This window comes from Ovis aries, chromosome 2 (genome assembly GCF_016772045.2).
Source record: "Ovis aries strain OAR_USU_Benz2616 breed Rambouillet chromosome 2, ARS-UI_Ramb_v3.0, whole genome shotgun sequence".
Lineage (NCBI taxonomy): Eukaryota > Metazoa > Chordata > Mammalia > Artiodactyla > Bovidae > Ovis > Ovis aries.
In genome coordinates this window covers 216,564,536-216,591,128 of record NC_056055.1, presented here as the reverse complement: position 1 = coordinate 216,591,128, position 26,593 = coordinate 216,564,536, and the positions used below count along the sequence as shown (strand labels likewise).

Sequence of the window (26,593 nt, the reverse complement as noted above, 5' to 3'; positions counted from 1 at the left end):
TGAGGGACCTGACCCAATCAGGATAGGAGGCTAGTGCTCCCTAAGAAGTATCCTTTAAGCTGAGAACTGAGGGCTGGAAAGAGGAGTCAGAGTGAGGGTTAGTCCATGGATTTCAGGCCAGATTACAGAGCCCATGGTTCCTGCTAGGATGAGTTGTCCCCTTTGGGAAATGTTTGACACTTTCTCTAGTCTCCAATGACCCCACCTCCGATGTCACAATGCTTTTTTCTTCTCTATTTGAGAGCTGACCTTTCTGAGCTAACTTGTCAGGGAGTCTTGTCTCTCTTTCTAGGCCAGTGTAAGACTTTACTGATGAGGGAAGGAAAATGGTGATAAATGACAAATTCGGCTAGAGGTGATGAAATCTACAATGAAGGACAATCTCTCTCCTTCAAAAATAGAAACTGAACTTCCCTGCTGGTGCTTTTTAACATTCAACTCTGCTGTGAAGTGGCTCCCTATGTAGGCATCCAGTACCTTCCTAAATTAATGTATATTATTAAATACCTCAAAGCAGAAGAAAAAGTAAGCTTATAGAGTTTTTCCCCCATTTCTGATCTCTGGGTGAGATTTTAGATTTTTTAATATTAATAATTACATTCCTCCTAGTAAATCAAGGCCTGTAGCTCTGGCAATGAAATTAAATCTCCTTTTCATAAAGGAAATAAAGGGATGCAATAATATGGATGAATTTCATAAGCGAGATATGGAATGAAGGAAGCCAGGTTCATAAAATACAAACTGTATAATTTGATTGAATTTCGAAACAGGCCAAAGTGAGCTGTGCTATTTGGAAGTTCACCATTCTTGACGGGAGCTACCCTTGGTGGTGGTGAGGGAATTAATTGGAAGAGATCATAGGGTGAATTTGGGGTGTTAATAATATACCCTATTTATCCCGTATCATAAGTATTGTATGTGCTTGTATGTACATATGGTATAAGTCAAGAAGAAGCTGAAAAGAGGTTCACTTACAATGAATACTTTATACAAAGGGAGAAAACATTTGGCCTTGCAAACATGGCTCTGTAGATAATGCTAGAATCATTACAAAGTGACCCTTTACAGTGATTCAGTTTCTTTGATTCAGCTCAACAGACAAAAATCATCTCTCACAAAAAATTTTTTTGGATGAGATTATTTAGTTTAACCTTAAGTCTGATGATGCTAAAGATGTAATTGCTCAAACTAAGCAAACAATATTAGAAATCTGTTCTCATTGTGTCGGAGCCAAGGCCAAGATAATATGTTTCTATGCTGTATTTCATCACATGCATGATGCATTTCCCAATACTCTTTTATTTCTCCAGGAAATAGCTAAAGAAAACTGTACAATGCTATGTATGCAGTCTGTATACACTGGGTTTATATGTCCTGAAATACTATTTGATGGTAAACAATACTTTTTTCTGAGTTGACATTATTTCAATAGGCATATGAATTTGATGATTGACCTTCTGTTTTCTGTGAGAGCAACTCCATGGGATGGAATATCTGATTAGAGATATATGTTCTGGTTTTGCTTCCATAAGTGCAAAGAAGGAGTGTATCATTGCATGCTACACTGCTGTTATGAAATATCACAATTTTGTTCACTCCCCTATTTTTTAAGTTACTTTATGCTTTCCAGATGTATCATTTCAAAAGTTTGCTACTATGACCCTAGCCATCCCCTCTCACTGTAAGATGGCTAAAGGTTTAAAAGAAAAAGACCCAGTCATAATCACTAAATGAAGCCATGTAGACTCCTCACTCTGGAGTCTAGGTAGCCGGCGGGCTGTCTGCTGATAAAAAGCATGGTCCTGAGGAAAGGGAGTCAGGGGGATAGAACACTGTTCTCCTGCTCTCCCTCATGAGTGGTGCTGGGGCCTCTCCCACTACTATTTTTGCCCAGAGATGCTGTGTAGAGCTGTTCAATCACTCATGATCTGGAGATACGAGTGGGTTTCTAAAGCATACTCAGGCGATTAAAGTCAACATTCCTGAGGACAATGGAGTGGTGAGAACCTCCTGAAACACTGCTGGGTTCTCTGGAGAACCTAATGTGTCATCCAGCCAACAGGAGAGGAGTGTGCTTTATGGAAACACATGAAGTGTCTTGCTGAACATTCTCCTCTGACTGCATGTGGGTAAGCTCTGCGTACCTGGATCTCCAGGGGGGTCCTTCCCTGTTTGTCTTCTAGCAGTGCTGCCCTGCAGGGCCTCATCAAATAGTAAACAGAGCAGATAAATGGAAGATAAATCTTCTTGAGCAGAAAAAAATGACTCTCTAGTTGCTAAAGAAAAAAAAGCAATCAAACAAACCCCCCAACTGCATGCTTATGTGAATACCTTACACATTAAATAAGAAATTGTTTTCCACTGTATACGTGTGTCACATGTCACTGTAGTGAGTTTTAGTTTCTGCACAGCTTGATTTTCATTCCCCTCTCCAACTCTCCTTTGCTCGTGTTCAGCCTCCCTCTGAAATCAGTGTACCACACGAACCACAAATGATTAGGGATGGGAAATTAAATCTGTGAACAAGCAGAACTAACGAAATGCTTCCCTGCAAGGCAAAGGTGGGATAAGAATGACTGCAGGCTAAAGAAGCCTGCAATTGTTAGGCACAAAAGTGGGAGATACAGCAAGTATGTGATCTTAATGACATAGCTGTCAGTCAGTCCACTGTAATATCCAGGGCTTTTTACGTTTCTATTGATATGTAGTCCTGTACTATTAACACATGGATACAAATACACATGCATATGCATCTTAGACATTTTCTCCTTGCAGTTTAGAGGTTCAATGCCTTATATCACATTTAATTCACAGAACAGCTCAATGAGATGGTAGTGCTGTGATTCCCTTTTTGGAAATGAGAAAGCTGAAGCACTCATAATGACAAAGGTCCATCTAATCAAAGCTATGGTTTTTCCAGGGGTCATTTATGGATGTGAGAGTTGGACTAAAAAGAAAGCTGAGCACCGAGGAATTGATGCTTTTGAACTGTGGTGTTGAAGACCCTTGAGAGTCCCCTGGACTGCAAAGAAAGCAAACCAGTCAATCCTAAAGGAAATCAGTCCTGAATATTCACTGGAAGGACTGATGCTGAAGCTGAAGCTCCAATACTTTGGCCAGCTGATTGAAGAGCTGACTCATTTCAAAAGACTATGATGCTGGGAAAGATTGAAGGCAGGAGGAGAAGGGGACAACAGAGGATGAGGTGGTTGGATGGCACTGCTGGCTCGATAGACATGAGTTTGAACAAGCTACAGGAGTTGGTGATGGACAGGGAAGCATTGGCATGCTGCATGGGGTTGCACAGAGTCAGACATGACTGAGCGACTGAACTGAACTGATGCCTTATATTTATGTATCCAATAACCACAAATCTTCTCTGTAAGACTTTGTCTAGCATCTTCTTTATTATCTCTCTGTAAAATTGTAACCAAGGAAACTTCTTGACAGTTGGTTTCAGGCTAGTCTTGTGAGTTTATAGAGCAGGTGGTCATCCCCTCAGGTTGTCATTTCTGAACATTTGGAAAGTGCTCCTTGCTCAGCAGTCCGTCTTTCACTTGCTTTCTGATGCTTTAACAGGGACCACAGTTGAGTCTGGTACCAGGTTAGGGCGAGTCAATAGATGAAGTTAGAAAACACAAACACCATGGAAGGATGGCATTACCCAAATTCCTACAGAAAATTCAAGGACAAGCTTTCATAAAATGCAGTACACTGAGTATCCCCAATTGGGTAAAGGAGAGAGAATTCCATATGTCAGTAAGCTGACTACAGAGAAATGGGCAGATGGTACTAAGCAAGTGATTCCTTCACAATAGGAAGGTGACCTATATTGACTTTATTTGCTCAAAGTCCTTGGTTTGGTGTCAGGCACATATTTACTTATTGGGTTGATTTCATTGTTAGCAAAATGGGAGCAATTATATGGTCTGAGCTGAATCAGTAGAAGGTTCACCTTATATATACTGTGTGAGCGTAATTGGTTATTTCCTTCACTCTTTTGTTTAGTCTTTTGTTCTTTTAAAACTCATATTGCTGTTCCATTTCTCAGGAAGTCTTCCCACAGATCCAGGATGTTGGAAATATTCCAAGAGTACCTGTTCCTATCTAGAGCCTAGCACTTCCCACTCTGATAATTGCGGACTTGGCTTGTTCTTTGCCCCACCACACTGTAAACTCCTTGAGAGCAGGAAAAGATACTCATTTAGTCCTAGCCCTAGTGCCCAGTTTCCTAACTGGAACATCATTTATTGAATAATTGAATAAACTCTTTAATGAATCTGACAGATCAAAAGAAAAGTCTGGATGCAGTGATGGGTTTAGCCACAAGACAACGTGCAGAAGCAGGGAATTTGAACATTTACTTTATCAACATAATGTACTTGAAAAGGTAGAACCTATTTTTCTAAATTAAAAAAGGCTTTATGGTATTTTTCTCAGAGTTCATTTGCCTAATAAACTTGCAGTGGAGAAATCAGATTAAGAGATTCCAGATAAACTCTCTTGTGATAATTGAAAAGGCCCTAGAGAATGGTGACTTCTGAAATGGCCACTAAGTCAGGAGAATAGTAGGTGGGTGAGGGCAGCTACTGCCTGAAAGCTAAATAACCCATGTGTGTGGCTACCTCTCCCTTGAGATGGTAGCTACTGGGAGTCAGAAACAGACCTTTCAGCAAGATTAAAGAGATGCTATTAATTGCTATCGATCATAGTCAACAAATTAAATTGTATCTGCAACCACATCTCTGAAAGGTCTAAATGAGAAATGCAGTTAATGGGTCTGGTTGACCCAATGTTGTGATTAATTAAACAGAAAGTGGAGTCAAAAAACAAACAAAAACCAAGAAAAATGTAATGGGAAAAGGGTGGGCATTCTTGCAAATCTCAAATCAAAATGCTCTCCTAGGACCTATTTTGCCACCTAATCCTGTATGTTCTGAAAGAAAAAAAGAAAAAGAAGAAGACCACAGCAGATGGTTAAAATTTTTCTTTTCTTTTTAATCTCCAAAACCCTGGTGAACAAAAATACAAAAATAAAACTGACACTTACATTCTGAAGGGGCATCAGCAGAGAGAGGTGTTGGAAATTTATAAGCAGTTTGTATCTTAATATGCAAAAGAAATTATTTCACCATGGTGTGAGATTAATATTTACCACAAATTAGTAAAGAATTCTTTTCTTGCCATGCCAACCTTTGACTTCCATTTCAAGAATACTATGAAAACATGTAAAGAAGACTGAGTGCCGAAGAATTGATGCTTTTGAATTGTGGTGCTGGACAAGACTCTTGAGAGTGCCCTGGACTGCAAGGAGATCAAACCAGTCAATCCTAAAGGAAACCTGAATGTTTATAGGAAGGACTGATGCTGAAGCTGAAGCTCCAATACTTTGGCCGCCTTGTTAGAAAGACCCTGATGCTGGGAAAGATTGAAGGCAAAAGCAGAAGGGGAAGACAGAGGATGAGATGGTTGGATGGCATCATTGACTCAACAGACATGAGTTTGAGCAAACTCTGGGGACAGTGAAGCATAGGGAAGCCTTCCCATGGGGAAGCAAAGAGTTGGATATGACTTAGCAACTGAACAACAACAACAGCAACAGTGAATATATGTATGACCAGTGGAGGACTATGGCTATTCAAACCAAAATGAAAAGAGGATTGGCAAGTAGAAACAGAGGAGCTGCCCTGGAGACAAGCATATCTGAGGTTGATTCTAAAAACCTGGTCATTGCCAGCACCTTCAGTGTGAAGTCTAAAGTTGGCTATGTGCCACTCCCAAAGAAAGCATAGCTCCATGTTTTTGGTGGCTGTTATTAGTATCCATATCCTTCTAGTCACCGGAACTAGAAATGTGGACTGTTTTAATTCTTGATCTATTTGATCCTGCATGAAGTCCTGTTGCCCCAGCCAGTCTGTTTCAGGGTCATCATTATCAGATCAGATCCTCATTATTCCTTCCTGGACTCTGGTAATTGCTTCTCATTAGTGTCCACACCTTTGTGTCCCCAGACCCTAACCCATCATTCACTCAGTTGTCAGAATTTTTATTCCAAGACTTGCATGTGGTCATATCATTCTCTTTTTAATGTTAATGAATCCACAGTATCAATAAAAACCAAGTCCAATTTTCTAAACGTGACTTTCTGATCCCTGACAACTAGATTTCCTTCCCAGATACAACTCTCACCATGTCCCACCTATCTCCAACCTCACACCCAAATCACAGTTGATTGCTTGTCACACACTCCAAAGATACTATTTATCTTTTTAATATCAAACCAGAAACTCCTGCACATCTTGTACGCAAGCTATATGATCCAAACCCAGGGTTACTTTATCTATGAGATTTATCATACCATAACCAGACCTCATAATGATAGCTAACACAAAAGAGACTCTTCTTATGTGCCAGGCTATAGTCTAAGCTATTTTATGGGTAGCATTCTGTTCGATACTTACAATTCTGATATAAAATTGTGTGAGTCTGAGAAAATGACAGAACCTCTCTGAATCTCACTGTTCTAGTCTTCAAAAATGGGTTTGCCAGTTCATGATTCCATAATATTAATAGTTATGAGAATGGTTGAATTGATGAATGCAGGTCATTATCTCCTATAAAGTAATGAATATAGTGTCTCGATGCCCAGACGGGGCTCAAGGTGTGATAGCTGAATAGCTGAACTTTATATCCAAATTTCTCCCCACCTCACCTACTCATTTGAAAGGTTTTAAAACTTAAACTTAATTCTAAAAGGGTAACTTTGTTTTTGAAAGGATCCTTATTTAAGGCTAAGTGGTAAAGTAAGCACTGGTATTGGTTAAACTGGGAGTTTGGACTTCAAAGAACTATGAGTTAAAATTTTTCAAATTTAAAGAGAAAACCATCAAGTCATCACCACAAGCAAAATTTTTTGGCATATAAAACAAATTTAGAGTCCTTAAAATTAAATAAAAGAAATCCTTTTAACTCAGTGTATTTAACTCTTACTCTGTGAGAGGCACTAAGGAACTAGCTCCTCAAAAGAAAAATACACCTTCTGGGTGTATAAGGTTGATCAGGAGAATGAGATATCCACATCAGATAGTTCAGCTGGAGCCTCACTAATAATGTTGCCCTCTACATTTGAGGTATAAATTGGGGTATAAACCATAGGTAAGGTTTCCAATTTAGAGATAGCATTTGTTTTTCAAAATCATGAAGTTATTAAAAGCAGAGATATCACTTTGCTGACAAAGGTCCATATAGTCAACTTTATGGTTTTTCCAGTAGTCAGATACAGATGTGAGAGTTGGACCATAAAGAAGGCTGAGAACAGGAGAATTGATCCTTTTGAAATGTAGTGCTAGAGTAGAGTCTTGAGAGTCCCTTGGGCAGCAAAGAGATCGAACCAGTCAATCCTAAAGGAGATCAACCCCGAATATTGATTGGCAGGATTGATGGTGACGCTCCAGCAATACTTTGACCTCCTGATGTGGACACATTGGAAAAGACCCTGATCCTGGGGAGGATTGAAGGACAGAAGAAAAAGGGGTGACAATGGATGAGATGGTTGAACAGCATCATTGACTCAATGGACATGAGTTTGAGCAAACTCCAGGAGATAGTGAAGGACAGGGAAACCTGGCATGGTGTGGTCCATGGGGTCACGAAGAATCGGACAACTGAGCGACTGAACAACAGCAACCTTTCTTCTTCTTCTTTTTTTTTTTTTTAAAGTAACATGCCCAACATAAACCCTGAAATAACAAACCCAGGACTCTGTCACAGTTCATAGCTTTCCCTTTTATGCTTTGAAGTGCCCTTCCATGAATCCTGGATCAGAAATGAACTGTAAGCAATTCTTTGCAAGGGACATAGGGAGCAGCGAGTTGAACAGATGGGAAACTGAAAACTGTGATAGTCTCATCATGTTTTAAGAAAATGTTGGTGGTGCTCAGGGGTGTATCCATGTATAGGGGGACACCATGCTGATGTTTTCTTAGTGGTTTGGCTGTTTTCTTTCTTCCTCCAACAATGCAGTAGATGATGGCAATTTATGGAGTATTGTTGTGCTTTACTTTGTGTTAGTCACTATGTTTGAATCAACGAGAAGGAAAATAACAGTTTGCTGTTACTCCTCAAGGAAAGCTTACACATATATAAAAGGCAATGTCCTCTGCACGCTGATCATTGGCAGTAATTCTTGATGTGGGGCTCTTTGTTGCCCCTTGGAGATCAATTGGTAGAAAGCCTCTTGCTTGCCCTGCTCAGCCTGTAGGAGGGAGTTTAACGTGGACATTAAAAAAGCAATTTGCCCCAAAGCAAACCCTCTAATAACAAAAATAGACCCAGGAGTTTGTCAGTTGGCAGGGTTCACATCCCTTTTGTAGATTTAGGAGAGAAAAAAACCAAATGCAGTGTTACAGATGACTTGGTTTTGATCATGCAAACACCCCATTCCCCTGTATTTTAGAAAAAAATCTAAGAAATTTCAATGTAAATTAGATAATGATGATTATTAATTGATGATTAATTATTGATGATGATTAATATTATTAATTTTGTTGTGTTTGGTTAAAAAAATTTATCCCTTTTTCAAAGAGATTACTTTCTTTGAGGAAGGGATGTAGGGATGAAATGATATGCCTGATACCTGCTTTAAGATACTCCTGGGGAAAAATATAGATGAAGTATGATGCAAAATCTTGAGAAATGTGGCATCTGGGCAATGGGTAAATGGAGGTTCTTTATACAATTTTCTCTCTCTCTCTCTCTCTCTCTCTCTTTTTTTTTTTTTTTTGCATATGATTGAAAACTTCCACAGTAAAAAATTTTCTGCTTTGTCACTTAAGGTCCTGTGACCTTGGGTAGAACATTTAATCTCCTTGTATTCTGGTTTCCTCAACAGCAAAGCAGGGAAAATAAGAGTGCCTCCCTTATAGCTGTGCTATGTGGATTGAATGGAAAAGGGTCAGTGCACAGTGCAGGGCCTGCCACAGAGCAAGCATTCAATAATTATAGATTATCATTAGTAACGTGCATGGATATGAACAGGGGAAATATTTTCCAATCACTTACCCTCTCACTGCTGGTTTGAGTTCCTCTCTGATCCCTAAGTCAGACTTATGTTATGAAAAATGAAAATGTATACAGACAAATGCTAAAGCTGATGCTTAATCTTAATTGAATATAGCTCTAATGACACATATAATCTCAAATGACAGACATAACTGAGAATCAGTCATTAAATGATGAGAGTAGGGAGAAGGGAGAAACTTAGGAAGGAAAATATACCACGAACGATGTTTGCTGGTTAACACACTTTATATTTAACAAAATAGTTTTTTAATAATATATTATTTTACACATCAAATATTGTTGCTAGAATCCCCTTTTTACAGTTGAGTGTTTAGTTTAGTTTTTTTTTTTTTCTCACTAGTTTTCAGGCACGCCATTTTTCAAAGATTTTAGAAACTGAATCGTATTTTAACAGGCATCAGCTGACAAACAGGATGTTGATCCCTTATTTAAACAGAGCTGTAGTTAAAGCCGAGAACCAAAGGCAGAGGAGATGTAGGAGAATTGAGGTGACAGGGTGGCTGCAAACAAAGCTTTCAAAAGGAAAAAAAAAAATTAGGAAGCAACAGATGAAGCCAGAAAGCTGCTGTTCAGAGTTTGGAGAGAATTTCTCAATGACCTGGATAGAAGGAAGTTGTAAAGTGTTTAACAGTTGATGAGAATTTCTGTCACAGTGTAGGTTCATCTCTCCCTACAGGGGCAGTGGGAGGGTGTGGGTGTGGGTGGGAATGTCAGTGCTACAAAGTCTTAAAGGAAACATCTTGTAGTGAGATACTATGAGAAAAGAAAAATCCAAGAACAGCAAAATAATCCCTCTCTCTTGCTGGTAACAGGCCGCTGAGCAGCCTTCATTCTGCAAGCTCTCTGAAGAGAGTTTCTTTATGGGTATTATACTCCATTCTTGAAAATTCTTGCAGTGACTATCACTGAGCCAAGACTTTGATGCAAAACGCCTGTACCCTGGCTTCCCTGTTGCTCTTTCCTTCTGTTTCCTAAAAAGGACAGAGTAACTCCTTAATAATAGATGGGGTACTATGCTACATGGCTCTATTAATGATGTTTCTGGGTTTCAAACCTTATTCCTGTCATTTATTATTATTATTTCTTTCTGAGAGTGTAGATTTTTGAAGCTGGCAATAGGCAACCTCAGGGCAAAGAAAGCTCTGTAACACATCTCTGTCTAGACATACACTGAAGTGTGGAGTAGTGCCTTTACTTTGGAGTGTGCGAATAAATCATGCAGAATTGTTCATGAATGATTCATGGCTGTCTATATGATGTTTCTGGGGTGGTAACGGAAAAGCACCAACCTTGGTGCAAATTGGTGTTCTAAGGAAAGGCGGCTTGATGCGCTCCCTCCTATGATGCTGGCCTGGCTATTTGTATCATAACACAAGTGCAGTGTATGTGAGAAGTGTCAGGTCCAACTTGTCAACACATTAATTTTGGAAATGACAGTTCTTTCTTGATGATGGGAGGTGCTTCCAGGGAGGAGAGGCTTGGCAATTTTAAAGGGAAACCCAGTGAGTGAGACTAGAGAGATGTATGCCCAGAGGGCAGACCTGTGACCATGTGGCGGTGGGGCCTTACTCCATTTGAATCTCAGGTCTTCTGATCCTGCCTGTCCCCAAGGGCTCGGAGGCTCCTTGAGCCACAGCCGCAGCCAGCTCTTGCCTGGCAGAAAACCACTCTCTACTGATTATTCTAGACCACTGGTTCTCAACCAGGTGAAATTCTGCCCCCTCCCAAACACCTTGGGTACATTTGGCAATGTTCAGAGACATTCTTTTATCACAATTAGGGGTGCTGCTCTTGGCACTGAGTGAATAGAAGACAAGAATGCTGCTCAACATCGTAAAAAAAGCACAGGACAGCTCCCAGTGACAATTGTCTGGCCCCAAATGTCAATAGTGCTGAGGCTGAGAAACCTTGCCCAGGAAGGCATCACTCTGCTGGAGTTATGGCCAAGGCCAGGTAGGAGTGGGAGCAGAAAAGGACAGAACATTGATAATGAAGATAACCTTCAAGGTTCCTCAAGGACCCTACCAGATCTGTGTCAGGGTTTTCAAGACAGGAGAGTGAAATAAGCGACTAGCTATGCTGTGTGGTTTCAGAACTGCTCAGTGTGCACTTGAATCGAGGTGGCATTAGATACCCTGTGTGTGTGTGTGTGTGTTTTGTTTTTTTTTCCTGTTACTATACTAGCAGCATTGCCAGGGCAACCTTGAGACTCTTCAAAGGTTCACTTTAATTGCTTAATATCTAATATATACATTTAAAAAAATGTTCAACAAATGGAATTGTATTGTGCAAGACCCACTCTACCCTAATCTTTAATTTAAATCAGCACTTAAGGTGGAAAGAGTGTCCTGAATCTGTGTTTTAGTCAGAGGGCTGAGTGGTCATTAGTATAACATGGCAAACACAGTCTCATACCAGAAAAACTGCCTGTGTACAAGTACTGGCTTTCAGCCAGAACTGAACTCAAGAGCCAAAAGTGTTCAGAAGGCTTCAGATTCACAGTGGGGCTGTTCACCCTGGTTCTGGTATTTATTGTGCCAGGTGACAGAGTGGGTTTAGAGTGTGTTTTGTTATAAGCTGAAATTAAATTCAACATCATGAGAAAGCCTAGTGTTTAATGTTGCAGTTTTGGATACCTGTCTCCCTTTGGATTCTTTAGTCAAGCTCATGGTATTCTTCACATATTAGTTTTTGATTGGCAGTTTCAAGGTTTTGTGAATGAAATGTGTGGTTTGTAAGAATCGAATTGTGAGCCCTCGCATAATGCACGGAGCATCAGTTCCCCACCTAGCCCAGCAGTGGACCCTCTCAGTGCACCTCTCTCTTCTCCCCTGCACGGCAAGATTCACTCAAGGGGAGTGATTGGCTGCATGTTTTTGCATCTTCCTAATCAGGAAGGGTCCTTACCCTGGCACCGCTTACTGGAAGCTAGTTTGACACAACTCAAAACCTTCCTGTGCAATTAAATTTGGCCCCTTAGACTCTAAAGAGCAAAAAAGGAAGTACTGCAAGAGAAAAATGCCATGTTTACAGAAGAGTAAAAGTGGAGTAAGTCGGTAGATGGTGAGCTGGCAGGCCAGAGGTGTCACCAGAGAAGAAGCCTGTTCAAGGCTATTTCTTTCTTTTTGCTCCAGAAATCCAGTGGTCAAGTCACCATCAAGCAAGGATAATTACAAAAGCGGTTTCAATAGCTGTATACTATGTATATTTTGTATAGCAAGAAAGAAAGAGAGAAATGTCCTCTTAGTAAAATATTCACTTTTGTCAACCCTAAAAGGTTTTGCTGGTGACCCTGTTGTAGCTGGCAGGAGTTTGTTTGTTCTGTCTTGTTTTGAAGATGTGCTGTGTGGAAGCCATGGCCTCGTCTCCTAAGAGCTCGTCGTCGGGTGGGAATCGCCTCTACACAGTCTGCTTGCCTTGGCATTCGCGTTTTGAACACTGAGCAGGCTTCCACCAGTCCCCATTGTGACAGTGACAGATGTTACATTCATCCACTTTCACTTCAATGCCAGCCGGAATGATCGTCGTTCCTGCAAAGCAGTTTGGACCTGAAACACATATATAAGCTGATTAGTTGATTAGGTCTGAGAGACTCCCTTTTTTGTTTCCCTCTCCCACCTCAGTTAAAAAAAAAAAATCCAATCCCCAAAGCCATGAATGAGTAGGTCAGACTACTCTTACCAGCATATCTTTAAGGAATTTTCTAGTCATCTCCCTTAAATGCAAGCTTTTAACTTCTGCTATCTTTTGCACAGAGCTCTTATTCTACATATGTGTCATGCATTAAAAAAAAAAAAAAGTACCAATGCTCAAAAGAGAAAAAAGTCTTAATATCTGTTACTGAGTACAAGCATTTTTTCTAAAGTAAGATATGGATTAAAGTCTATTTGCTTTATTCTCTGAGTGTTAAGACTGCCAGAGTGTCCCCTGAAACCTGAATGAGGGTCTAGCATGGTCAGCATCACTGTCTGTGCCTGTGGCCTGGCCTTTCCCTTCCCAGAGTAGGTATGAGACAGTGAACTTGCTCACTCCCTGGTTTCAGCACCTCCCCAAGTCCAGGGATTCCTGGAATCCCCAGCCTGTTTCTTGATAATAATGAATAATTCATGACCAGATGATTTATTCATGTCCCAAACAAACTTTGTTAGAGGTTCATTTGATTTTTATAAAAAGAGTTCTTTTAATCTGCTGGCTATCTAATATATATATATTTTAAAGAATGACTCAAAGGGCTGGCTTTTGAAAGTCAGCAGGAATTTTACTTTTTCAGATTCAGAAAAACTTTGCTCAAAATGTCACTTGCTTGTTATAGATAAATGTGTTTAAAATTCACCAATCTTTTTTTCTTAACTTCTTGTCTTTTCCCCCTTTCCCTTACTTTCCTTTTATTTTCACTCTCTAATTTTTGTTTTCTTTTAACCCTCCCAATGTAAAAATCCCAGTGTTCGGTATGGGTGATACTATATCTCACATTCAAATGAGATAAAGATTGCTTCCCAAGGTGCAATGAATTATAGTGGGGTAGTACAAATTGCTCTTTCCTAGAAATGATTTGGTGTAAATCTCTGATGTACATACTTAAATAAAGAGAGAGAGCACTGAGTTGCGTCTACTAATGATTTATTCACCCGACATTACTGGCCACTTGCCATAACCACTAGAGGGTAACACTGCAACACACATCAACATCAGCGCCCCGCTTTCACTTTCCCGTCGCTTGATAAGAGTTTATGAGACGATCTTTACGATGAAGTAAATGAAATCAGGGCTGATTTGTAGTTCACTTCATAATTGGAAACTTGCCTTTCTAAAGTAGTAATTATTACATTATTTCTCACCCAGAAGTATTTAATATGCTACAGGTTTAATTGCCCTGGTTTCAGAGCTCCTGGAGCTCAGTTGCGTGTGTGCTTGTACACCTATGCCTTTCCTTCACTCAGGTGGACAGAATCTCAGGGTGCGTGCCTGGATGTGAAGAGCCAGTGAGAGCAGGAGGGATATAATGGATCCACACTGGTAATTAAATGGCTTAGCAAACTGTGCCCTCACCCAGGAGTGTGCTCCTTGTTAAGATGCTATGGTTAAAAGCTCTTGGCCATCTTAATTCCTGATTACTTAAGGGTCACTGTATCAATTTTAAGTCTTAGGATTTAGGTCATAGTTTGATAGATTGAACTGCCTTTGGGACTACACCTCTCTGGAAAAATTCCACACCAAATCATGAATTTGTTCTGTTATTAGAGAACTTGGGAAGGAGATATTTTCAGTATGTAGCTGGTTTTCCCATAGCTGCTATTGACAGCAACTGGTTCTTGGCTGGATAGGGTCTCAACATAGCCACACAAGCTTCAGAATATAAACTAGATGAACACTAATTCCTGGTTTCCCAGAACCAGCCCAGAGGAACCAGTAGTTTCTCTCTTCCCACTTCCTGATATCTGACCAACTGTTTTCACCCTAATTGAATACTTTTAACTTTTCCAGATAGGAAAATAATTTTTTTCTAAACAGTGGTTCCAAAACAAAGAAGTCCATGAAATAGAACAGGGAGAAAGGTAGAATATTATCCAGAAAGTTTTCCCAACTTCATGAAAGTATTTGGAAATCTGTCAGTAGAATCTTAACTCTGTGTGTGTGTGTGTGTGTGTGTGTGTGTGTGGAGTCACACTACTGGCTCACAGGGGGCAGGTACATCTCAAGAGAAAAAGGCAGGGAAGGATCCTGGTAAAAAGATTTCTGGTTAGTCATCTTGCTTAGAACTCTGATTTTCATGTCTTCCCCCTTTCAGCATATATTGGTACCATACAATGATCAGATATTTGATCAGACCATATACATCATTTCTTAAAGGTCATGTAGAATTCCTGCATTCTCAGCTCAGGAAGTATATTTTTTATTTATTTTTAATTGAGGGATAACTGCTTACAGTATTGTGTTGGTTTCTGCCAAACATCAACATGAATCAACCATAGGTATACATATGTCCCCTCCCTCTTGAGCTTCCCTCCTCCTCTCCCTCCCCATCTCACCCCTCTAGGTTGTTACAGAGCCCCAGTTTGAATTCCCTGAGTCATACAGCAAATTCCCATTGGCTATCTATTTTACATATGGTAATATATGTTTCCATGTTACTCTCTCCATACATCCCACCCTCTCCTTCCTAGCCCCCACCATGTCCATAAGTCTGTTCTCTATGTCTGTGACTCAGCTCAGGAAATACTAATTGCTATTGATTGACAGAATACAAAGATGAATCTTTTGCAGTTTGCCAGGATTCACCAAAGTTGCTGCCTATAGATAACATAGTAATCTCTGGACAGTCTGCTCGGCAGCCAGGGGTATTATACTGAATCAAAAACCCCTGTTTGATCTCATTAACAGTGATTTTAGTAGCACCTATCTGAGAACTTTAGCTGTAACTAGAGCAAACTTCAAGTTTGCTGTTAATAGCCTTATCTGCTTAAAAGTAATTTAGCTAATTGTCAGGCACAATGGTTGGCACTATTTAGAAATTCTTCTGGTCTTGGCCCTTTCTCCTTAATGTTGGTGACAGTAAATACTAATTTGCTTTCAGCATGTGAGTATCTTCCATGAATACCTCAAAGAAGAAACCTATATTTCTATATATTCTCTTACTTTGACTGGGGTGGGGTGAGGTGCTGCTCTTCTTTTGTCTTGGTTTAGGTGAAAGAATAAGTCTTAGAGTGACCTTAATGGCAAAAAGTAACAAATTTTAATGCAGAAAACTTGGAGAGACTCCAGAGGGGAATAGTGAAAATGATTAAACTGAAGGCTGGCAAATAGGACCTCTGAGCAAAGGTTAAAGGGATTGGAATTATTTAATCTAGAAAGAGAAAACAGAGGTATGACTCAATAACTCTCAGGGAGTGAAGGCTTATTATGTAAAGAATGGTGACTGAATGTTCTTTCTCTCTTCTGACACCTGGAATAAGAGGAAATGGAGATGCATTGATTCCCAAGGCATTGGAAGCACACACACACACAAATAGCTCAGAGAACTGAGAATTAAGTGCGGCAGTTGCCAATAGTGTGGTGAGGTCTTTCCTTTCAGAGATCTCAAAGAACATATGAGGTCTCATCTGTCAGGTAGATTGAAATCATCAGCTTCTTGAAAATAGGAACTGAGTATCTATTAGTTTCTGATGGTCCAGGACTAATACTGTGTCTTACAAAGATTAAAAAATAAAATAAAATAAAACAACCCAGTATGTGCTTGGTTGGGCTTCCCTGGTGGCTCAGTGGTAAGGAACCTGCCTGCTGATACATATTTGATCCCTGTGTTGGGAAGATCCTCTAGAGAAGGAAATGGCAATCCACTCCAGTATTCTTGCCTGGAGAATCCCATGGATAACGGAGCCTGGTGGGCTGCAGTCCATGGGGTCATAAAGGAGTCAGACATGACTGAGTGACTAAACAACAAATATGCTTGCTTAGCTGAATGAAATCGTATGAAGTAGCTAGTTATCTACTGGAAGCAAATTACTTCCTGAAATTTCAGATCAGGCCTAAGGTATATAGTTATCAAGCCTCACCCTAGCAATATGGAAATATTTATTAATTAATGGAAACAGTGAACATCTGCTTAATTGACTATGCCAAAGCCTTTGACTGTGTGGATCACAACAAACTGTGGAAAATTCTTAAAGAGATGGGATTATCAGACCACCTGACCTACCTCTTGAGAAATCTGTATGCAGGTCAAGAATCTACAGTTAGAACTGGACATGGAACAATAGATTGGCTCCAAATTGGGAAAGGAGTACATCAAGGCTGTATATTGTCACCCTGCTTATTTAACTTATATACAGAGTACATCAGGAGAGACTCTGGGCTGGATGAAGCACAAGCTGGAATCAAGATTTCTGGGAGAAATATCAACAACCTCACATAGGCAGATGACACCACCCTTATGGCAGAAAGTGAAGAGGAAATAAAGAGCCTCTTGTTGAAAGTGAAAGAAAAGAGTGAAAAATCTGGCTTAAAACTCAACATTCAGAAGATGAAGATCATGGCATCTGGTCCCATCACTTCATGGCAAATAGATGGGGAAACAGTGATAGATTTTATTATTTTGGGCTCCCAAATCACTACAGATGGTGACTGTAGCCATGAAATTAAAAGACACTTGCTCCTTGGAAGAAAAGTTATGACCAACATAGACAGCATATTAAAAAGCAGACACTTTGCCAACAAAGGTCCATCTAGCCAAAGCAATGGTTTTTCCAGGAGTCATGTATGGATGTGAAAGTTGGACTATAAAGAAAGCTGAGCACCGAAGAATTGATGCTTTGGTGTTGGAGAAGACTCTTGAGAGTCCCTTGGACTGCAAGGAGATCCAACCAATCCATCCTAAAGGAAATCAGTCCTGAATATACATTGGAAGGACTGATGCTGAAATTGAAATTCCAATCCTTTGGCCACTGGATCTGAAGAAGTGACTCATTTGAAAAGACCCTGATGCTGGGAAAGATTGATGGCAGGAAGTGAAGGGGACAACAGAGGATGAGATGGCTGGATGGTATCACCGACTCAATGGACATGAGTTGGAGTAAACTCTGGGAGCTGGTGATGGGCAGGGAGGCCTGGCATGCTACAGTCCATGGGGTTGCCAATGGTCACAACTGAGCAACTGAACTGAACTGGGAACAGTTATAATTTCCTAATCACTTACTTCATGCCAGAAATTTGTCTCATTTAGTCTTTCCAATAGACCATATAAGATGTACCTACTTATTCTGAGGACACTGAGCCTCAGAAATAGAAACTAACTTGCCTGAGCTCCCATATCTAAGAAGAGGCATCAATGGGACATGGACTCAGACCTGACATGTAGGAAAGGAGGCGGAGTCTCGGAGTGCACTGCTATTCTGAGCTTCTGATGAGAATTTGGGAACTTTGTGGGCTTTAGTATTGAGAATGCAGATTAGATTAGAAACTTGATGGCTAAAAAGAAGTAAGGCTATTTTCCTATAGATCTTTGTCAGATCTCTCAAAAATTTACTAGTTTTATATTGGGTATCCATATTAGGTTAGTGTATCTATATAGTTGCCAGAAAGCTTAATTCATGTAAAAAGAAATTCCTCCTGGAGCAGATGCCTGGACACGGAGGCTTTGGCTTTCTTTTGATCTGCAGTGAAGTTCCCATTGGTACTGCAGGTAAACCAGCTAGGAAGCAGAATGAGTAGACTTTGACTCAGGAGACCTGGTTCAAGGTGTAGTTCCATGATTGAGCCTCTATATCACTTTAGGCAAGCACTCTATGATGCAAATATGGATGGAAGTCTATATGGTCAAGTCTCAGAAAGAATTCATACTTTTGAAAATGCAGTAAGATGAGAAATGCAATTTATATATTTACTGGAAGTTGGAGCAGGATGGGAAGAAGGAAAAGCAGGCTAAGGATTCTGTTCTATGAGAAAAATTTTCCATGAAACACATTTTTTTCTATTATCCTATACTTCTCTAAGCACCTATTTTGCATACCTAAAAATAAAAATTGTTTTGCAAACATTATTTCATATTATTCATAAGAAATCTCATAAGGAAGACTAATATATTGGGTAACAGCAGAGCTTCTCTGGTGAGGTGGCCGTGGGGATTCTGGAGTTCTATCATTTCAGCAGGATTTTTTCCCAACTTGCCACCAAAATCTTGCAGAGGTAGCCCATGAGGCATCTGCATAGAATATCTAGTGATCAGAGAAAAAAGCATCTGGAATGATTTCTTCCAGCATCAGTAATCTAAGAAACCAGAGAGTTAGAAGGGATTCTGTCATATTTGAGGTTGTAAGAACTGAGCAGATTTGCTCTGCCGCTGAAGTTCTCTTTCTTGATAAGCCCTGAAATGTTCCTCATAACAGGTGTGTAGAAACTATATGGAAAAGAAAGTCTGTAGCTACTCAGATCACATCTCCTACAGATCTGTGTTTGCTTATGATGTTAAATATCACTTCTGTTGTATGAGAGAACAAATATGTAACCTGAAACCAATGTTCTCAAAGAGATACTCTCAGAGCTGTGGAAGATGGTAACAGAGAGTTTGACCAATGGGTTTATGGAAAGACTGTGTGTTGGGACAGGGGAAGAGGGGGGAGGGTATGACCCATTGAGGAAATTAAAAAGCCAGTGGGGTTACAATGATAAGTGCAGTGAGAAGTGGCTGGGAAAACAGTGATACTTTGGAGCTGGGGGCACCTATTGGCTTGCAAGAACCAGTGTTAAATAGGAATTTTAAAACCTGCTGATATTATCTTGGTAACTTGAGATTAACATATGAGAACTATTTATGCCAGTAAAAGCAGCAAATGCTAAAAATCAGGATTTTAACTGCTTCTCCCCCCACCTGAAAGCCAAATCATATAATCATCTATTAATATATCACCAGGTTAGGGCTCAGGATTTATGGCCTTGTTGGACATGTTAAAAAGTTTGGTCCTTATTCTAAAAGCAATTGGTAATGACTAGTATTTAGGGATTTGTGTGCGTGTGTGTGTCTGTATGCGGGTCAATATCTGTGCATATGCATGCGTGCGTATAATCATGAAGTGAAGACTAATTCCATAGACTGCACCGGTATCACCACATGACTGGTCCACAGTGCACCCATCTTTGGACTATATGTGATATGTCTTGATGAATGTAGGGAACTTTGCAATTGCAGACAAACAGTAGAAACTTCACATGCCCTGGCACTAGTGAGATGGTAAAAGCACATCATTTTCTCTGAGGCTTTAAAAGTACTGCTAAAATGCTGGGGTTGTATTAAATTAGGATTCGAAATTAACACATTGGCTTGAATTAACTGATCAGATTATCCCTGATAGAAAGTAAGATCCTAAGGCACAATGAAGTATGCAAATTGATCTGGAAGAAGGAAAATGTTGGAAAGAGGGAACAGGTAATTTCTAGGATAGTTTAGTCAGAGTTCCTTAGGGGATGAGGGTCATGTTCAAGCTGATGGAGATACTGGGCTACTTGGGGAAATGGAAGATCCTATCAGTCAAGCAATAAATCAGTCCTGGAAAATTCAAGCATAAAAAGCACTAATTAAGCTTGTATCTAGAGAATATCCAATATAGTCAAGCTTGGAGGTAATACAATCGGTTGTTGTTCCGTCACTAAGTTGTATCCGACTCTTTGTGACCTCATGGACTGCAGCATGCCAGGCTTCCCTATCCTTCTCCCAGAGTTTGCTCAAACTCATGTCCATTGAGTTGGTGATAACATCCAACCATCTCTCTGTCACCCCTTTCTCCTCCTGCCCTCAGTCTTTTCCAGCATCAGGGTCTTTTCCAGTGAGTCAGCCCTTTGCATCAGGTGGTGAAAGCTTCACTGGCGCTTCAGTGTCAGTCCTTCCAATGAATATTCAGGGTTGGTTTCCTTTAGAATCGACTGGTTTGATGTCCTTGCTGTCCAAGGGACCCTCAAGAGTCTTCTCCAGCACCGCAATTTGAAAGCATCAGTTCTTCAGTGCTCAGCCTTCTTTATGGTCCAACTTTCATATCTGTACATGACTACTGGAAAAACCATAGCTTTGACTAGATGACCTTTATTGGCAAAGTGATGTCTGCCTTTTAATACACTGTCTAGGTTTGTCATAGCTTTTCTTCCAAGGAGCAAATGTCTTTCAATTTCATGGCTGCAATCACTGTATATAGTGATTTTGGAGCCCAAGAAAATAAAATATGCCTCTATTTCCATTTTTCCCCATCTGTTTGCCATAAAGCAGATATAAACAGTAGCAAGGGCCAAAATCATGCCGACGATTTGACCCAGTGAAGACACACTCCTTGGGTGCAGACATAGCAGCCTGCTCCATCAATATTCCCAACCCAGGATCCTGGATGTTTCTGTGAGATTCATTGGCAGAGCTGGCTCTCTGACAAGTCTTTCCAGGATGGAGATTATGTAGTTCTTCTTGAAATCACTAGCTCTCAATGGAAAGTAAGCAGTGGGTGAGCCTGGAGACAGAGCCTAGTCAAGTCCCTGCACCCTAGCTCTAAGAGAGCCTGGGGCATGGATACCTGCATTCTGGCACTTGTAGCTTCTCAAGGGAGAGAGAGGCTTGCTTATTGAGGACTCCCCAATCACAGGAAGGAGGCAGTTCATTTCTGATGCTAAAATGGACTAGGAAACGAGTCAATGAGGGCAGACTTCATGTGCTTCAATTTTTTGGGGGGGCTGACTGCCAGTATGTTGGTCTAGTGACCAGGTCAACAGAGTAAATATTAAGAACAAGACTGCTCTAACCATGAATGATACAGCTGTTAAGACAGAGTTTCTGCTCTCACAGAGTTGACATTCTAGTGGGGGATGAATCAGACAAACAGTAGAAAAACACACAGGACATTTCAAGTCATTTTGTGCTATAAAGAAAATAAGCAAGGCAGAGGACCTAAACTCAGGAAAGGAACATTCTTCTGAGTTTACAGAACATGTTTTATGTGTCTTTGTAGAGCTGTGAGATGTCATCATGAATCCCACTGCATACGTGAGGAAAATGAAGCTCAGAGAGATCAAGCCACTTGCTGAAGGGCAGAGAGCTAAACGTTGGGAGAGCTTAAATGCCCGTCATCCTGTTCTGACTGCTCTCCTTGAGCAGAGTGTCAGCCAGAATGATACCCTCTCCTGTTCCTGACTTCCTAACTTGCTTTTTTTTTTCCTTTAAACTTTTTATTTGATATTGGAGTGGTGGCTCAGACAGTAAAGAATTTGCCTGCAATGCTGGAGACCTGGGTTAGATCCCTAAGTCTGCAGATCCCCTGGAGAAGGGAATGGCAATCTACTCCAGTATTCTTGCCTGGAGAATCCCGTGGACAGAGGAGCCTGGCAGGCTACAGTTCATAAGCTGGCAAAGAGTCGGACATGACTGAGTGAGTAACACTTGTACTTATAGTTGATTAACAATGTTATGATAGTTTCAGTGAACAGCAAAGGAATTCAGCCATACGTATACATGTATCCATTCTCCCCCAGACTCCCCTCCCATCAGGCTGCCACCTAACATTGACCAGAGTTCTCTGTGCTATATAGTAGGACTGTGTTATCCATTTTAAATAGAGCAGTGTGTACATGTCCATCCCAAACTCTCTAACCCCAGCTTGCTCCTGTAGGAAGCTCAGATGAGATACAGATCCAATTGGCAACACTGAATTCATTGCACACTTGAGGGGTTCTTTTTAAGAATTTTCATGCACTACCTTACTTTCTCCTCCCATGATCTACTATTTTCTGTGTTTCATAGATGAGACAACAAAAGACAGACGTGTCGAATGACTTTCTCTAGGTCACTCAGCTAGTGAGTGAGTGAGCTGGGACCCAGAGCCATTTTTTCAGGCTCTGTCCCAGAAGTCAGTCTTCCTGGGTGTAGGAGCTACACTTCACTTCCTCCAAGTTTTAATAGCACCCACCTGCCACCTTGGGATAGTGTGGGATGGATTAGACAGAAAAGGCTGGGATATTTAAATTCCTGTGTTAGACTGTGTGTGTCAGGGAACTCAGCTTGGTGCTCTGTGATGACCTAAAGGGGTAGAATGAGGGGTGGTGGGCGGGAGGCTCAAAAGGGAGGGGATATATGTATATTTATAGTTGGTTCTTATTGTGGTACAGCAGAAGCCAAGGTAACATGTGTACTTTTTGCTTAGTTGCTCAGTCATGTCTGTCTCTGCGATTCCATGAACTGTAGCCCACCAGGCATTTCTGTCCGTGGAGATTCTCTAAGCAAGAATAGTGGGGTGGGCTGCCATGCCCTCCTCCAGGGGATCTTCCCAACCCAGGGGTTAAACCCAGGTCTCCTGCATTGCAAGCGGATTCTTTACTGTCTGAGAGCAATTATCCTTCAGTTTAAAAAAGTAGTGTGAGTGAGGGTGGGGAGGGACGCACACATGTGTAGGTAAAGGGGGTAATTGGAAAGAGGAAGGCCATTCTACACAGTCCCTGTGGGGCAGAGAGTGGAGCCCTGCCAGCAGCATTGTTCAGCCTCTTCTCTGTGAGCGCAAAACAGGAATTGCTCCCAAGAAGCGGATATGGCTGAGAAAGAGTGTGGCTCTGATGGTCTCCAAAGGCTGCCAGCCTGGCACTGAGATTCCTCAGCAGGAGGTGCCCTGTTCTTGTTGCTTGTTGCCCTAAATCCTCTTTACAGTCAAGCCTCCTCCTTCCCAGAGATTTGGAAAGCCAGGCTGGTCATGACCATTTTATAGACACTTCTGGATTATAAATTGGTATATGGTGTCCCTGAAAATCCACCTTCTGACAATAACTTAATATTGCTTGCCAGCCCCCCCCCCCCCTTTTTTTTGAGTATTGCAATTTCTGGCCTTGATTTGAAAATTTATTATTGATGCTTGGTGTCTTTTGGAAATTGGCTATAAACGATCTTCCTGCTGCATAAATGAGGCAGATTCCTATTGTGTAAGGCCATAAACATCCTGTATTTATTTGGCAGGGCATCTAAATCATTGTTATAGCAAATACTAGGCTTGTAGGCATCTGTCTGGGATTGAATTGGATTGGATTATGTTCCTCCTCTTAACCAATTCTAATTCTCTGCTTCCTGAAGTCTGAGAGATGTTATTGGGCTACTAAAAGCAAATGGGCTTCTGATCAGGTGAACCCATTTCTGACTATTAAAATCTCAGAGAAAATGTTTCTAGAAACCAGTAATTAGAGCTGATAGCAGTGAAAATGGAGGTAAATGACTGAAACCTCCCCAGTAACATGTTTCAGTGGCCCTTTTAGGCCTAGACAGGGAGCAGTGATGAGATTCTAGTCGCTAAAGGGTTTCCAGCCTAGAGGATGGAGTGCCTGTCCCTACCTGCTTCTAGACCCTCATCTCCACCTGACTTTCCAGCCATTTTCTTAAGCCTCAGAACAAAAAGCTGCCTCAGATTAAGGTGACAAGTCAGGAAGGATTGTTTTCCAGAGGCTGCCCAAGAGGTGCCTGTTAATCATTTTATTTGAAAATTCAATATTGCTGAACTCCCACACAAATTTCAGCATGAGGCCTCCGGAGAGTTTTTTGGCCCTTAAGTATGTAAGATTTATAGCATGGGGCTCCAATTAAGCAAAATACAAAGACTGAAGGAGAGAGAGGAGAGATGCAGTTGGGCTAGACAATGGAGGTAAAGGTTGGCTGCTTTTTTCCTAATTTCAAGCAGCTTAGCCGCTGTGAGAATCTGGCACTGTTCACAGTCTGTATTAGCTGGCTCTGCATGTACTGTCTCACCTTCAGAAGCTGGTGTGCGGTCAGAAAATGACTTGGTTTGCTGTTGTATAAAACACTATCTGCTCAGACTGCCCAGTGGTCCAGTGGTTAAGAATCTGCCTGCCAAGTGTAGGGGGCACAGGTTCAATCCCTGGACCCAGAAGATTTCACATGCTGCTGGGCAATTAAGCTCCTGTGCCACAACAACTGAGTTCATGCCCGAGAGCCCATGCTCCACTCTAAAAGAAGCCACTGTAGTCAGGAGCCTGCACAGCAATGAAGACCAAAAGCAGCCAGTAGAAGGAAAACAACCCCACCTCGAACACTGTCCACTTAATTTTTGCTTCAAATGATGAAATCGACTCACCCCAATTTTTCAGCCTTAAACCAGATGACCCGCTTTTGTTAGACCTTTCTGTGGATTTCAAATCCCTTTCACCTTTCTCCTCAGCAATCCTAAGAGGGGGAAGAACTGGCAGTACTCTGCCCACCTTACAGCTCAGGTCACTGTGGTTTGAAGAGAGGACATGAGGTGGGTTACTATGTGATTTCCCAGGTGGGGTGATTTATTTCAAAGTGAGTGGACAGAACTCTGGAGTCAGGCTGCCCACATCTCAGTCTGCCTCCTGCCACTTATTGCCATTTCCATGTCCTCAGCCATAAAGTGGGAATGATATTGAAATAAAAAGAGCGTTTACCTAGTGGAGGTTTTGAAGAAGCAAATGAGTTTAAGTATGTAACGTACTTAGAACAGTGCCTGTCATGAACTAACAATGTCAGTTGCTGCTTTTTTTTTATCATTCTGATTATTATTATTATGACTTGAGTTACAGTCTGTGCTACTTTGGGTTGGTTATGGATTCCAGGACCTTTGATTCTTACTGCTCTTTTTTTTTTTAATTTTAAAATATCAGTGAAAAAAGCAATGTGGTTAGTGTCAACTAATACCTTTTGCAAAGTGAGTGTATGTACAACAATAAGACTCATTCCTATGTGGATTTTCCCCAGCCTTCTTTACTGTTTACCTAGAAGCCAGATGGACAAAGAGAACACCTGAATAGAGAGAGACAGCATGACTGGGAGAGGAAGGGGAGATACATTAGTCTGAACCAGTTGTTGACTGTGGGATAATTGATTAGAAAATGAAATTAAAGTGATTTGCTTGAACAATACTGACAACTGCTTTCATTTGTTAAAAAAAAAAAAAAGAGTTCGGATATGGTAGGAAAATGTCTAAGGTAAAGGCTAACAAAGAGATGGCAAGCTAATTTAAAGAGAGAATAGGCCATGATAGACGTCTATTGATTGATCAACTTATCTAGCTAAAATTTTCTTCTTTCTTATAGCATTTTTCTTAGTGCTTAAAAAAAGAGTATACACCCACCAATAACAGAAATAATGATGAATTATGGCGCCCCAGTTCACAGACTCTTCTGGAGCCATGAAAAGTAATGAATTATAACCTCTAGCTGACTTGCAAAGATTTTCATGAGTTATTATGGAATAAGAAAGGAATTAAATGCAGAGAAATGGGTATAATATCCTAATTTAATAAAACAAATATAGACAAACAGACTTCTGTGTGTGTGTTTGTATAGGATTACATGAGACTGGAAGAAAAATAAAGAAGCACAAATACTAAGTGGGTAACATGGATTATCTTGCCAGAGGAAGGGATTGCTGATGGAGGAGCAGATGAGGATAGGACAAAACAAGTGCATCGGACAAAACAAGTGCATCATGAGATATTTGGTTCTGTGTCTAAAAATAGAGAATTCTTAGACTAGCATGCATTTTAAAATCAATGTATACATGGTATGCTGTAGTTATTCCTCTCTTCCCTTAAAATCTGTTCTTAAAATGATTAATGCATCATAAAACTGAGGAAATGTAGTGAAAGTCATGAAAGAGCCCTCTGTGCCCTAGTTCCCCTGAATCTAAAGTTCTAGGGCCGTGCTGTCCATGATAGCAACCACTAGCCATGTGTGCCTATGGAGCACTTGAGATGAAAGTGAAAGTGATAGTCGCTCAGTCATGTCTGACTCTTTGCAACCCCATGGACTGTAGCCTGTCCATGGAATTCTCCAGGCAGGAATACTGGAGTGGGTTGCCATTTCCTCCTCCAGGGATCTTCTTGACCCAGGGATTGAACACGGGTCTTCTGCACTGCGGGCAGATTCTTTACCTCTGAACCACTTGAGATGAAGCCTGTCCAAAATGAGATGCTCAGTAAATATCAAAACCAGATGTCAGACTTTGAAGATGTAGTATGTCTTTGAACAGAAGAGA

The 26,593-nt window shown here is 40.8% G+C and overlaps 1 protein-coding gene across 1 annotated transcript in view; it reads right to left on the bottom strand.

The window, feature by feature from the left end:
- Positions 1-9,287: 9,287 nt before the first annotated feature.
- The window catches only part of VWC2L (von Willebrand factor C domain containing 2 like), a 192,583-nt gene continuing 175,277 nt past the window's right edge, over positions 9,288-26,593 (bottom strand). Inside the window, exon 4 of the mRNA XM_027965154.3 lies at positions 9,288-12,629. Within this exon, the coding sequence (XP_027820955.3) occupies positions 12,481-12,629 (149 nt within the window). The 3' untranslated portion in view covers positions 9,288-12,480. The remainder of the gene's footprint in view (positions 12,630-26,593) is intronic.